The sequence below is a fragment of the Prenolepis imparis genome, unplaced genomic scaffold (assembly GCF_030444845.1).
Source record: "Prenolepis imparis isolate NDT839.2.m4 unplaced genomic scaffold, iyPreImpa1.0 SCAF_11, whole genome shotgun sequence".
Lineage (NCBI taxonomy): Eukaryota > Metazoa > Arthropoda > Insecta > Hymenoptera > Formicidae > Prenolepis > Prenolepis imparis.
The window spans coordinates 6,102,435-6,115,232 of record NW_028141169.1 but is presented as its reverse complement, the minus strand read 5'-3'; the positions used below and the strand labels follow the sequence as shown (position 1 = coordinate 6,115,232).

At 33.7% G+C, this 12,798-nt stretch overlaps 1 protein-coding gene across 10 annotated transcripts in view; it reads left to right on the top strand.

Annotated features, from left to right (window-relative positions):
- The window catches only part of LOC145942429 (protein Skeletor, isoforms B/C), a 68,936-nt gene that overhangs the window by 18,713 nt on the left and 37,425 nt on the right, over positions 1-12,798 (top strand). For 8 of the 10 annotated variants that reach the window (XM_083049135.1, XM_083049144.1, XM_083049141.1 and 5 more), the window contains exon 2: positions 1,276-1,463. In XM_083049135.1, the coding sequence (XP_082905261.1) occupies positions 1,397-1,463 (67 nt within the window). In that variant the 5' untranslated portion in view covers positions 1,276-1,396. Of the gene's footprint in view, positions 1-365; positions 857-1,275; positions 1,464-12,798 lie in introns of those variants that run through there. The other 2 variants (XM_083049140.1, XM_083049137.1) reach the window with 2 other exon arrangements.

Genomic DNA, 12,798 nt, shown 5'->3' with positions numbered 1-12,798 from the left:
ACTGATTTTTCTTATATCGTATATTTTAAGCAATTTTATAAAGATTATAGAGATATTTTACGTATACTTTTTGTTTTAAATATTAAATGTTAACTTGATATACCTATAAGAAAAATAAGCTATAGACACAATTTTTAAAATTTGATAAAACATTTAAAGAGGAGCAAATAAGAATTTTAATAAATAAAATTTTGTTGAATATATGATCAAAAATAATAATTATTTCAGAAAGATATCTTTTAATTTGCAAGTCGAGTCTTATAGCTTTTATAGGATTTCAGTTAATTTGTACTTTTTTTGTATATTTATTCTTGCTGCAGAATGATTGATATAGATTAATAATGTAAAAAGCAAAATTTGGAAAATAAAAATTTTAATTTGGAGATTAATAATGTAAAAAGCAAAATTTGGAAAATACACTGATTTAAAACGGTTAATAGATTATAATCCAAAATATAGAAAGAACCGATTCTATACAATTTACATTAAATTCGAATCACTGTATCACTGTACTATATTCAAGGCATAAACTAAACTAATTTATAACAAGACAAAGATATGCATATTTCCAAATTATATAATTGTCGATACGTGCTGATTTTCGAGGTCATTCGTATCTCGTATGTACTATATCTACATAATAGAAAGTTCTGTATCATAAGGTTCTCTCGTATGGCTTTTGTGCCTCAGAAGCATGATCTTCGAGTAACGATAGATCGTACATAGTCCGTGAGTCGTGTGATCTCGCGAGAAAGGTGTGCCGCGCGATCAGTGTCGAATTTTCAGTCAGTCGACTCTGAGCCGGTGGATCGTTATCATTAAGCTTGTTCAGTCTCTCGTCGATCACTCTTCGTGGGTATTGAATTGTCATTCGAGATATCATATTCGACATTCATTAGAACTCGCGTCTTAAAAGACAATTTTTCATTTAATAATAGAAATACGCGCGTTCCTCTTTAAATAGATATTTTTTTCAATGTTATATTGTTATAATTCAGTCACTCGTTGATTTTTTCTCCGCCAATCCATTTCTAAGATTATTATTTCGAGGAAGAAAATTGCGCGATAAATTCTTCGATTTATATATCGAGGTTTTTCCAATTCCGGATTACGTGATATTGATAATGAATATGAGAATAATTTAAGCCCAAATAGTATTTTATACCCAACCTATCGTAATAACTAAAAATTAAAAATCATCGAGGTGACTAACGGGATCAGTTTGTGAGAAAGATCAGCGCGAGACTTCACAGTGTTCTTTTTATCGAATTGCAGATCGAATATAAGTGTGCGCGTGTGCTTCGTGTGTGTCTACATGTGCCATCATCGCCGTCGTTCGCAGCAGTGACGGAAAAGAAGAGGACTCGACCCCAGCAGTGGCCGGAACCACCGAAAAATGGATGCGAAGTCACAGCGAGTTATCTCCGGTTTGCTTTTGTTCGCCCTCGCCACATTGCAGCTCGGTAAGTCCTTTCAATTATTAACAGTCAGCTAGCATACTGCGAACATAACGTAATAAATAAATATACAACGTTATGTCAGTTTGGAGAAATGATCTCACAATGGCGCATTACGTCGACTTTTTTGCGTACTTTTCTATACAATGATTTAAATTTATCGATTTTATTCCAAGTAATTTTAGAATAATCAGCTTGGATAATTAAAATTCACAAAATAATAAGTGTAAAGATTATACATATGAGTTTTCGAGTTTTTTCTTGAGAGAGTCTTCAATTTTCAGATCTCTCTCTTTAGCACAGTATTATTAAAAATATAAAAATTACAATTAAAACAAGATGAATTAAATTTTATTGGCGAAATATTTTTTGAAAACTTACACTTCTTTCACATAATTGCTAATGCGCGATACGTTTTACAGATTCAGACATTATTCGAAAGAGATTTATTTCATTTATAAATTTTAACTGGATTTATTATCTATTTTGTCAATCGACATTGTATGATAGTATTATACTACAATATTTCAGAGAAAACATTTATATACAAATATTCGCGATACGTGTGTGATTACGTATTATGATTGTGCATTGAAAGAGAGAGCTTCTCTCTTCTACATACTATAAGATTAACATATATTTATTCAGGTCGTGGGTATTGTGTGTATTTATATTATGCCAATTTAAAATATGTTGGAGTTTCTGACGACGAAATTCGCGTGCAGCACATCGCGTTGTCCAAGTTACTTGGAGTTATTGTTATTACAGCACGCCCATTATTTTGCGGTAATATTCGCATTTCGAGTCTCATTATTACACAAAGCGATAAATTACGTGGCCTTCCGTTTCCACAGTACAGGCGGATGCGAGAAAATACCTTCGCGGAACGTTTGCCGACCTTTTGGCCTCCCAAGAATAACGCAATAATTTCGCGTCTGTGTGTCGAGTTCTTACGTGAATACGTTATTCCATAACCAAGCCATTTAACTATTGAAATATTAAAGAGTTTAAATTATGACAAAATATGAAAATGGAATAAATACGCGAAACGATTCGGTATAATATATTTCTTTTATCATTTTAGCCCATTTCTTTCTGAGAGTCAAATAATTCGCGCGTCAATGTTATATTCATATCTATATGCACGAAATATATATCAAAATGCCCGAAATACGATTTGAGAGATCTCAAAACTTGCCGTTAGCATAAGTATTTTAGGTTTACGATCTTTGAACATTGTCAGCTAGAAAAGACGAAGGGAAACGAGATTCTTTCGACATACTATTTATTCTCTCGATTTCAAAGAGCGCAAAGTATATATATTTATTTTGTCTCTCCTACATGTGAACATGATGCTTTCTCACATTTTCTACATCCGTTTTTGATATTGCACATAAGAAGAAAATCTCAAAATTTTTTAGATTTTTAGATTTTTACGTATATATCGGATTGTTTTTCCTAAAAATATATTATCACAGATCTCTGAATGCATTGAAGAATTATTACGGGACGAAAAAATGCACGTTATGAAAAGAAGGGCCTTGTTTCGATCGCGAAGGTTCTCGCTAATCAGAAAAACAATGTGCCGGTAGCATTTCGCGTCGCGATCGCGGTCGTAATTTGAAAACTTTTAGCCATTTAGAGCATAAATCGCGCGAAAGGAGAAACGGGGACGCGGCCGTTCGTTCTGGCGAAGCGAAGCGCAAGTAGAGACAGCCGTGCAAATGCGTAATTGCATAATAGTCCCATCAACGCGGTGTATGTACATACGCGCGAAGATACGAAGCCCTGGCCTGGTTTTTGCCGGGGGACTTTCACTTGGTCTCACTATCTTTCTCTCTTTCTCCTGCACGTGTCCCTTTCTATCGATACCGGGTCGCCGCTTTCGCGTCTCGTCGTTCGGCTCCTTGCTCGTTTCCTCTCCAAACGTCGGTCTCGTCGACCGAACTCGCTTTCAAACCAGTTCGCCATCACCGATCAATCGTGAAGGGTTCCACCAAAATCGTTTGGATAATCCATCTCAGCGATTTCACAGCGGACACACAAAAGCATGAATAAGTCAGCGTTATCGTATTGTTACTCCCCTTACGGGAACTGTCGATTTATTTTCAGTCGATTTCAAAAAGTTTATACCTACTCTTTTCTCTGAAAATTTTTTATCTGTCATATAAAGTAATGTTGAGTTTATCATTTTATACATTATTTTATATCCATTTCATGTTTAATATAAAGAGGAATGTGTAGATAAACTTTTTATCATTAATAAGAAATCTTCGAATATAACAATCAATTATAACGTGTAAGAAGTTACGAAATAAAATCTGAAACACGAGTTTTTAACTCTTAATTTTTTAAACTTATGCAGATGTTCTCTATTAAAAATAATGACATACTTTTTTGAAAAACAAACACAATCATCATTCGCTGAATAAATAATAATTTGATTAAAATAATGAATAAATAATTTAAACTCGAAACAAAAAATTTTAAGATATTACATTTTTATATTAACCAATTTTTTGTATTAATTAAGTTTGGTATAATTTAAAATTGATAATATTTATAATGTTGAGATCTTTTGTTAAATTTAATATTATATCATTTATTCTAATTTGCATGTAACACATTGTAGAAATTATAGTCATTTTTTCATTAAATGTTTAATGTTACGCGAAACAAACAATTTCCAATATAATGTAATATCGCAATACTTATGTCATACTAAATCTAAATAACATTTAAGAGACATCTTGAGAATGCTCTGCGGTAGGATCCCTTTCTAATCAAGTTCTATGAGTCTCTTCCTCTTCGTTTTCCTGCATCTCATTTTATCTTTATTTACGGAATGTGTCCACTTAATAGATGTAATTCGTTGAAATTTCTTTGTAATTACACTCAAGCTTTTCCATTCTAAAATCTCTCGTATATTATTATTGGAAATATTCTAAAAAGATAACACATTTGTGTAATATTATTTTTATATTTTCACATGTAAAGCATCTTTTCAAACTTTTTAATATTAAACTGTAAGTATCTTTTCAACTAATCCAATAATAAAAATTCACAATTTTAAAGCTCGATTCGCAAGAATTTTATCTTTAATGACTTATAAATATGTACTATTGGTTTCTATTAAAAAAATATGCATTAAGGAGAGCTTTCGTGTGGATCAAAAAATTTCTGTATACAATACACGTAGAATGATGATAATTATAAAGAAAAAGAGAGATAGTTATATACAGAGATAATCTCTTCGTAAAATCGTCGTGCAAGGAGACGATTTTCGAATTAAGCGCAGCGCGCAAGCACTGTTTCCGGGGGTTAAGAATATTCTATGATAAAAATTCTCGCTGAGACGATTGCCGGCGTCCACTTAAGAGGAAGCACTACGACAGATCCTAAACGTCGAATCGATATACACAACGAACACACATATCGGGCGCGTGTAGCCTCCAATAAAACCCGGTCGGAGCCCGTTCGATCGTCGCCACTTGACGAATCTCGAATCGGACAATAGCCTCGTGGCGCAGATACGATCCGTCCGTTCGGGATAACCCGCAAGGTCTCTCGGGCATATACTACACACACACATATTTGCATGTTTTCGACGGGGATGAAAGGGGGTGGGATAATACCACGAGTACCCGGTTGTACATCGTACGCGGACGAAGAGATACACATCGCTTTCCCATTCTACCTCTCTTTATCTTCTTTTCCGGGGATTACTTTCGGGTCAGCGAGCCGATCGCGCGTTCTTACAGATTACGGGATACTTGTTGGTGCGTTACGCGAGATGCATCGCGGAGCGAATTGAATCTCAGCGAGTTGGAGTTGCGAATCCGACAGTATTTCACAAGAGATCGACACATTAGAGCTCATGTTTCTGGGGATACTCGTTCAAGGGATGCTTGTTCGTTTCTGTGGAGAGATGAGCGCACCGCGGGTATCAAGAATCAGTATTCTGACTTTGATAAAAGTAAAATTGACAGGGATTTCAGCGATTTTGATTTATTTAATCCTTAGACTATCTATCGCGTTTTGATTACTCAAAAAACTTACTTCAAAAAATTACCAATATCTCTCGGGAAATGATGTTCTGATAAATATCACAATTTTTAATTCAGCAAATATACGCGACGTCTATAATTTAAACTCGAATAATCCAATTTTTTTTATTTGATTTAAATCTGTATGAAATATATATTTGAATTAAATATGATTTAAGTATATTGAAGCAAAGTGCATATGTAGGAAAAATTATGAGAGATGAGAATTATGATACTTCGACAAAAGTTTGGATGCAATCTTTACTATATACATTATCGTATAAGCTCCAAGTTGTTAAAAAAAATTATCAAATGTTTATTGGTACCATAAATAATATTCTTATTATAAATTGATATGTCATTGATAAAAATGTCTCTCGCGCGGACGTATCTTCTGCATCGTGCACAATAGCGCGTTTACGAAATTACGAGCGTTCATTGTATACATATACATACGAGTAATCGAAGTGCATATTTGTTTTATTCGTTACTTTTCAGTCTCGCGGGATTATCGAGCTTCAACTTACGGTCCAACAATGTTCGGTGGGAGTCGTTTGTAGTACACGTTCGTAGTAATGCGTGCAATGGTACACGTGAAGGCGAGGGTTGCGCAAGCGCACAGATACCTCTCCATGGATGCACACATGTGTGTCTGTGTTAAATACCTAGAGGATTTGTACGTACGTGAAACACGCACACATTAGCGTAATCGTTCACGTTTTTTTTTTTTTTTTTTTACGACAAGAGCTTTACGACTGACTATGGCTAATGAGAATTGAAAGTGAGAGAGAGAGACAGAGAGAGGAAGAGCAGCAAATAACGCGTCGCGGTATGTCATTACGAGAAATTATTGTATAACGATTGATTCCTGAGACACTAATGTTTCTTTTTCGCTTTCTCTTTACGAATTACGAATAAAACGAATCGTACGGCGAGGCGGAAAATTGAAGGAATATTGATGCACAAAGACAGCATGTATCAAACTAAAAACGCTTATGGTGTTTGTCGATAATATCGATAGCTCGCTTTGGATATTATTGGGTATTTATTGACATTAATACTTTACTTTCGATATATTATGTACACGTATTGATATCATGAGAGATATTGAACGCGCGTTGATTTTAAAAAAATAGTTCATACATTTTTATAATAGATACATGTCAATTTTGACATTTTACGCGTAGGTTTTCATTAATTTATCGTTACAAAATTATTTTTTTTATTATCACAAGCAATTATATACTGATTACTCTTTCAACGTAATGTCTGGGTTTAGTCTTTAATATGAATGGTATAAGATAAGCACATAGATAATTGTAGGCACGTTGCTATTGTCACAGTTTTATGATTACAAATGAGAAGATAATACATCTTTTTGTGTTAATAACTTCGTGATAGGAAAAATGATGGAGATTGCAAACCTCTTAATAATAATTCAGAAGGCATTTGACATTATACGCTTTCTCTTTCTTTTGTAAAGTTAGATTATTACTCATATATTATGCGGTACTGTAATTTTTTGCACGATCAATTAAGATGTAATTATGCCTTTGTCGTTACTATGAGAAAGCAAAAACAGAACTTCTATACAGAAACACACAATAAGGTCACTAATTCAACTACCTTCTATTCTCATATAGAGTACATCTTATGATTTCGACCTTGCGTTCACTACGCACCTTGACACTAATAGAATGAATTTATAACATACTACAATGGTCAAGTAGTCCCCTGGAATTTAAGTCATTCTTATATGTCCATGATCTGGATAAGCGTTGAAACTGTCACCGTTTTTTTTTAAGACACAAGAAATAAATTATTAAAAAGCGTGAGAGAGTCGAATAGAGATTATTATCTTTCTTTTCCCTAGTAATTACGGAAATTATACAATGTATGTGAAGAATTATGTAATAAATTCTCATTAATATTAATATATAAGCAGAGATTATAGTATGAACTCTTTAAACATGCTATCCATGAAAAATACAATTTGATATTAAATCTATTAATAAATTTTACTTTAAAGGGGAAATGCATGCAAGTTATTCGTATTAATAAGTCAGAATCAATACAATGCAATGCATGATTTTAGAGCGGACTTATTTCTGCTTACACTCCACATATTTTGCGATTTAAAGTAAGAAGCAAATTTTATATTTGAATGTAAAATATTTCTGTTTTTTTTCTGAATTTCACGGGATGACGATCTTGGTGTGTTTCAAAAGTTCGTATCTATTGATATAAAAATTGCAAAAGTTTCTTCGCGATATGTACCCCACATGCACGACGGGATGCACTCTATATAATTGAAGTCGGTAAGCGGGATACATTTAATGCGTGTACTTGTTGCTCGATTGCCAGATGTGCGACTCCCAGCGTGGCGTTTATGTGGACGTTGGAAGTGATGAGCATACGGCGTCGGCCATCCCCAAATTCTGCGGCCCGTGCTTAATCGATGTAAACGCCCGATTCGAGCGAGAGAGAGAGAGAGAAAGAGAGAAAGGGGGAGGGAGGAAACGAGAGAGACAATTGAAAGCCTTCCTTCGATCGTTTATTTCCGCCATTAATCGTTACAATCTGTCGTAATTTACCATCTGTGAACCGCATTACAGAAATTGCATCGTTTTTTTATCCAGCTTAGATCTCGAGCAAATCGCGAAATTTGCGATCCTTTCCTTATACCGGATTTCCATAATCGCGAAGACATATTCGCCGATTGTATCTCTTTAATGATCTCGCGACGTGTAGGATTCGTAAGTTTTTTTTTTTTCGAACGAAAGTCAGATAATTTGAAGAAGCGTGGCCTTGCAGTTTTATCCTTATCTACTTCTATTCTTAATCATCGCTTTGTTTGTACGTGAAATTTGCTTATATGAGTTCGAAGTCTGCTAATTTATATATCGTCTTGTTAATCTGAATTTTAGTCACTTATCTACCATTAAAAACCTATTTTTTTTATATAAGATCGCATGTTAATTTTACTTTGTTTCTGTAAAAATTTATCATTTATTCGAAGGCTTATTTTTTAATAAAATGAAATTCATCCTCGAAGGCACATGTGAAATAAGATATAGTACGTTTGTCAGTTATAATCATAATTGCACAGTTAAATTAAAATTTGTATTTATACTATTTTCCTGAAAATTATTTTTGCTGGAGAATATATATTCTTCTCATCCTTTCCATCTTAAGAGGAAAAGCATTGAGATTAATCTTTTTACTTGTCTATACGTTGCATATAATATGTTGCAAAAAGAAGAGATATTCAAAAAATATTATTTAGCACATTTGCTACCAGCCTTTAATATTTGTCGATTTTCTGATCTCTTTTATTATATGTCAAGTATATTTGACATGTAGTACACTTTCTCCAAATAAACACAATTCGGATCGCAAGTAGTTCTTTAAAAGCATCCATCGACTTTATGTAAATCTCTGATTTTCGATCTCGACATATCTGCTTCTTAAATTTTTTCGACGTGTTTTTTGCTTGGAATGCAAATTAATCGATTACATTGACATCTGTGCAATGTGCCGGTGGGTGAACGATCTTGGATGAATATCTTTCAATGTGATTTCTCCTCTGGCGCTTTTTTTTGTTCCTTTCTATCGATTTTTTTCCTTTATACAGAGATATACCCTAGCAATTGTGTCGCATTCACCCGTTATTAAAACGAACAAAGCAAACTCGCGAAGGTGAAAGTCGGAAAAGAATATGTTGAGAGAAACAATTTAACTAATGGATCGTATTGCCTGAAAAAAGTCCACGAGAGATTGTGTCCTTTCACATTTTCATTCTACATTATCGCAGTGAAAATATAGTCTTTTCATGCAATTTATTTTATCGAAATTTATATCGTAATAGAAATGATTCTAAAAAAATTGAGATTTGAGAAATAAATGGAAATGTATGTATAATGATAATGAACTTAAAAACAACATGCTTTCTTTTTCGTTGCGAACGTTTACGAATTCTCTATGTTCTCTCTATTTCCACTTTCCATGCTCGCAACACTCGACGGTCGTCGTTGTTGATACGCGATTCGAATTCCTACGGATACCGATATAGGTTGGCATTCGCTTGAGATATAACGACAAGAATGCAGAATGGGGATTTGGGATAACGCGCGAGAACGGAATGACTATATAGAAGTCACCTCGTTTATAGAAAAAGTTTGCGAGACTTATTTACATATAAAGAATATTAAGAACATAGTTATGAAAACAATTATATTACTATCTCTTTTTATAAAAATCCTGTTGTAATTTATTATACGCTTATATTTTTTTAATTCTAGGAATTTTATAAAAATTATATACAATTAAAACTCCAAGCATGTATACAGTTAATTTTTTTTTGTAATGGAAATGATTGTGTTTCGTGATTTTCTTATCGCTTGTTATACATCTTTGTACACCAATAATAATCGATGATGGTTAAAATTTACTTTATCGAGCAAACTGTCAATTGATTAATTATTTGGCCGGCGATTATCAATTGCCGAAATTATTTGGCTTGTGTCGCTAACTTGCAGCAACAAGTTAGCAACGTTCGAATTGACTTTCCCTCGCCGATTGTACCGCAGGCAAGTGCCATTTGCGCGTCCTCAGGGTGCATAATGCGTTATTAGATGGGCGGGAGACACATGCTTCGTCACGACATCATTATCGACCAGCCGTCTTTCCTGTTTGCTTTCCACAAATAGCTGCTTATTACGTAACTAAAAATATCACAAACCAGAAAAAAGTTCTAATTTATTTTAGTCGAAATTATATTCTCTCGATGTAAAATAAGAAATATGATCTTTATTATCATTAATAAATCCTTTTTGTATTTGTAATTTTAAAACTTAAAAAAATTTCATATTAAAATATAATTTTGTTTTTTATGAAATGGCAAAAAGATATTATAAAAAAAATACTTTTTATCTTTATAGAAAAATGAGCAGTTTTAATCTTAGTTATTAATAATTTCCGTTTACTAAATAATAATACATAAATGCTAAAATATAAATATTTCTTTTTTTTTAAAGATGACATGATGTTTCTCGTGTAACGCGAAGTGTTTTGCTATAATTTAATTAATCTATATGTAAACTCAATCTTATATCTGTAATATAAGATCGAAAGACAAAATTGGGTTGAATCAACATAATGTTAATTGTCGTTGCGACCGAGTTTCAGGAGATAAAAGTAGTATTGCTCTTATAGTGGGTCAGCCATTAATCAATCGGACATAATAATTTCCGTTTACTAAATAATAATAAATGCTCAAATATAAATATTTCTATTTTTAAAAAATGACATGATGTTTCTCGTATAACGCGAACTTTTGCAAGCTTCAATTTAATTAATTTATATGTAAACTCAATCTTATATCTGTAATATAAGATCGAAAGACAAAATTGGGTTGAATCAACATAATGTTAATTGTCGTTGCGACCGAGTTTCAGGAGATAAAAGTAGTATTGCTCTTATAGTGGGTCAGCCATTAATCAATCGGACATAATAATTTCCGTTTACTAAATAATAATAAATGCTAAAATGTAAATATTTCTTTTTTTTAAAGTTGACATTCTGTTTCTCGCATAACGCAAAGTTTTGCAAGCTTTAATTTAATTAATTTATATGTAAACTCAATCTTATATCTGTAATACAAGATCGAAAGACAAAATTGGGTTGAATCAACATATAATGTTAATTGTCGTTGCGACCGAGTTTCAGGAGATAAAAGTAGTATTGCTCTTATAGTGGGTCAGCCATTAATCAATCGGGCATAATAATTTCTGTTTACTAAATAATAATAAATGCTGAAATATAAATATTTTTTTTTAAATGACATTCTGTTTCTCGCATAACGCAAAGTTTTGCAAGCTTTAATTTAATTAATTTATATGTAAACTCAATCTTATATCTGTAATACAAGATCGAAAGACAAAATTGGGTTGAATCAACATATAATGTTAATTGTCGTTGCGACCGAGTTTCAGGAGATAAAAGTAGTATTGCTCTTATAGTGGGTCAGCCATTAATCAATCGGGCGCGACCTGGTGACTTCCGGGACACGCTCACACGCCACGCTGTCGGCGTGCGTAATGCGTTGTACGCGGGTGCATGACAAATGCTCCGACGCGATATCATTATCGTTCAGAGTCGCGCCATCCCTCTCTTCTTCTTCCTCCGTTTCCTCATCGACGCGACGACGGGCGCTTCGTCAGGGGCGACCAGCCAGCCATCTCCGATCTCACCCCCCGACAACCCTCCGGTGATTTCGGTTCCCACGGAGCGCTGCTATGTTACGTGAACCTGCTTCTAACGGGACACGTAAATACGCCGTTCAATCGATATTATGCGACAGCACCCGCATCTGCGTGTCTCTCGAGTGCGTGTGCGCGCGTAGACATTCATATCGCGGTGAAACTCACAATCAAACACGAATCGGAGAGAGACGGAACTGCGTAATATCGCTTTCTTCGCCTATACGGTTTGCGTATCGGTATGTGTTATCGATATCACGGTATTTGGTTGCATCGATTTTCGAGCGTGATTTTCATCGTGAACTTTCTCGTTCGGAGTATGTATGTATGTCGTAACATATACGTCAACCGAGGAGATATAAGCAATTATCGAATACAATTTGACCGTGCTATATGGAATTCAATATTTGTTACATCGGAATAATTTATTACATTTGGTAAATAATAACATGAATTTAGGAAACGGGAAGTAATTTAAATTAAAATAAATTGTTGCAATCACACAATATACAATTTATAGATTCGTCATAATTTCTGTATATATATAAGTACATATTGCGGAGAATAAAGTCATATACATAATAATATAATATTTAATAAATTAATTAAATTTTATTTTGAGCGTGAATATTTTTTAGAATGAATGAGAAAGATATAATGAAAATTTTTATTTACAGAAAATGATTATTTAGAGAAAAGATGGGCATTATTTTGATATTATTTTAATCGGTTTAAAATTTTCCTTTCTATCGAATCTTTATTCGCGTCATTAGTTTTTCAATACTCTGTACATTACGTGAATGGAAGAAGAAAGGAAACGTAACTCCACTTTTGTCAATTGGAAAAATAAAACGTGGAATAAATTTTTAAGCCGCACGGTGACGCGGGCGTCTTAAGCCGACATTTTTATTTCAGCATATCGGAAACAGCGCTTGATGGCACGACTTAAGCCACCGGCTCCGTTCTCGTGGCACGCCTTCTATTTCCTCGAGATTTCATTTCTCCCTTTTACTTACCCTCCCGGGAGCTCCTCTC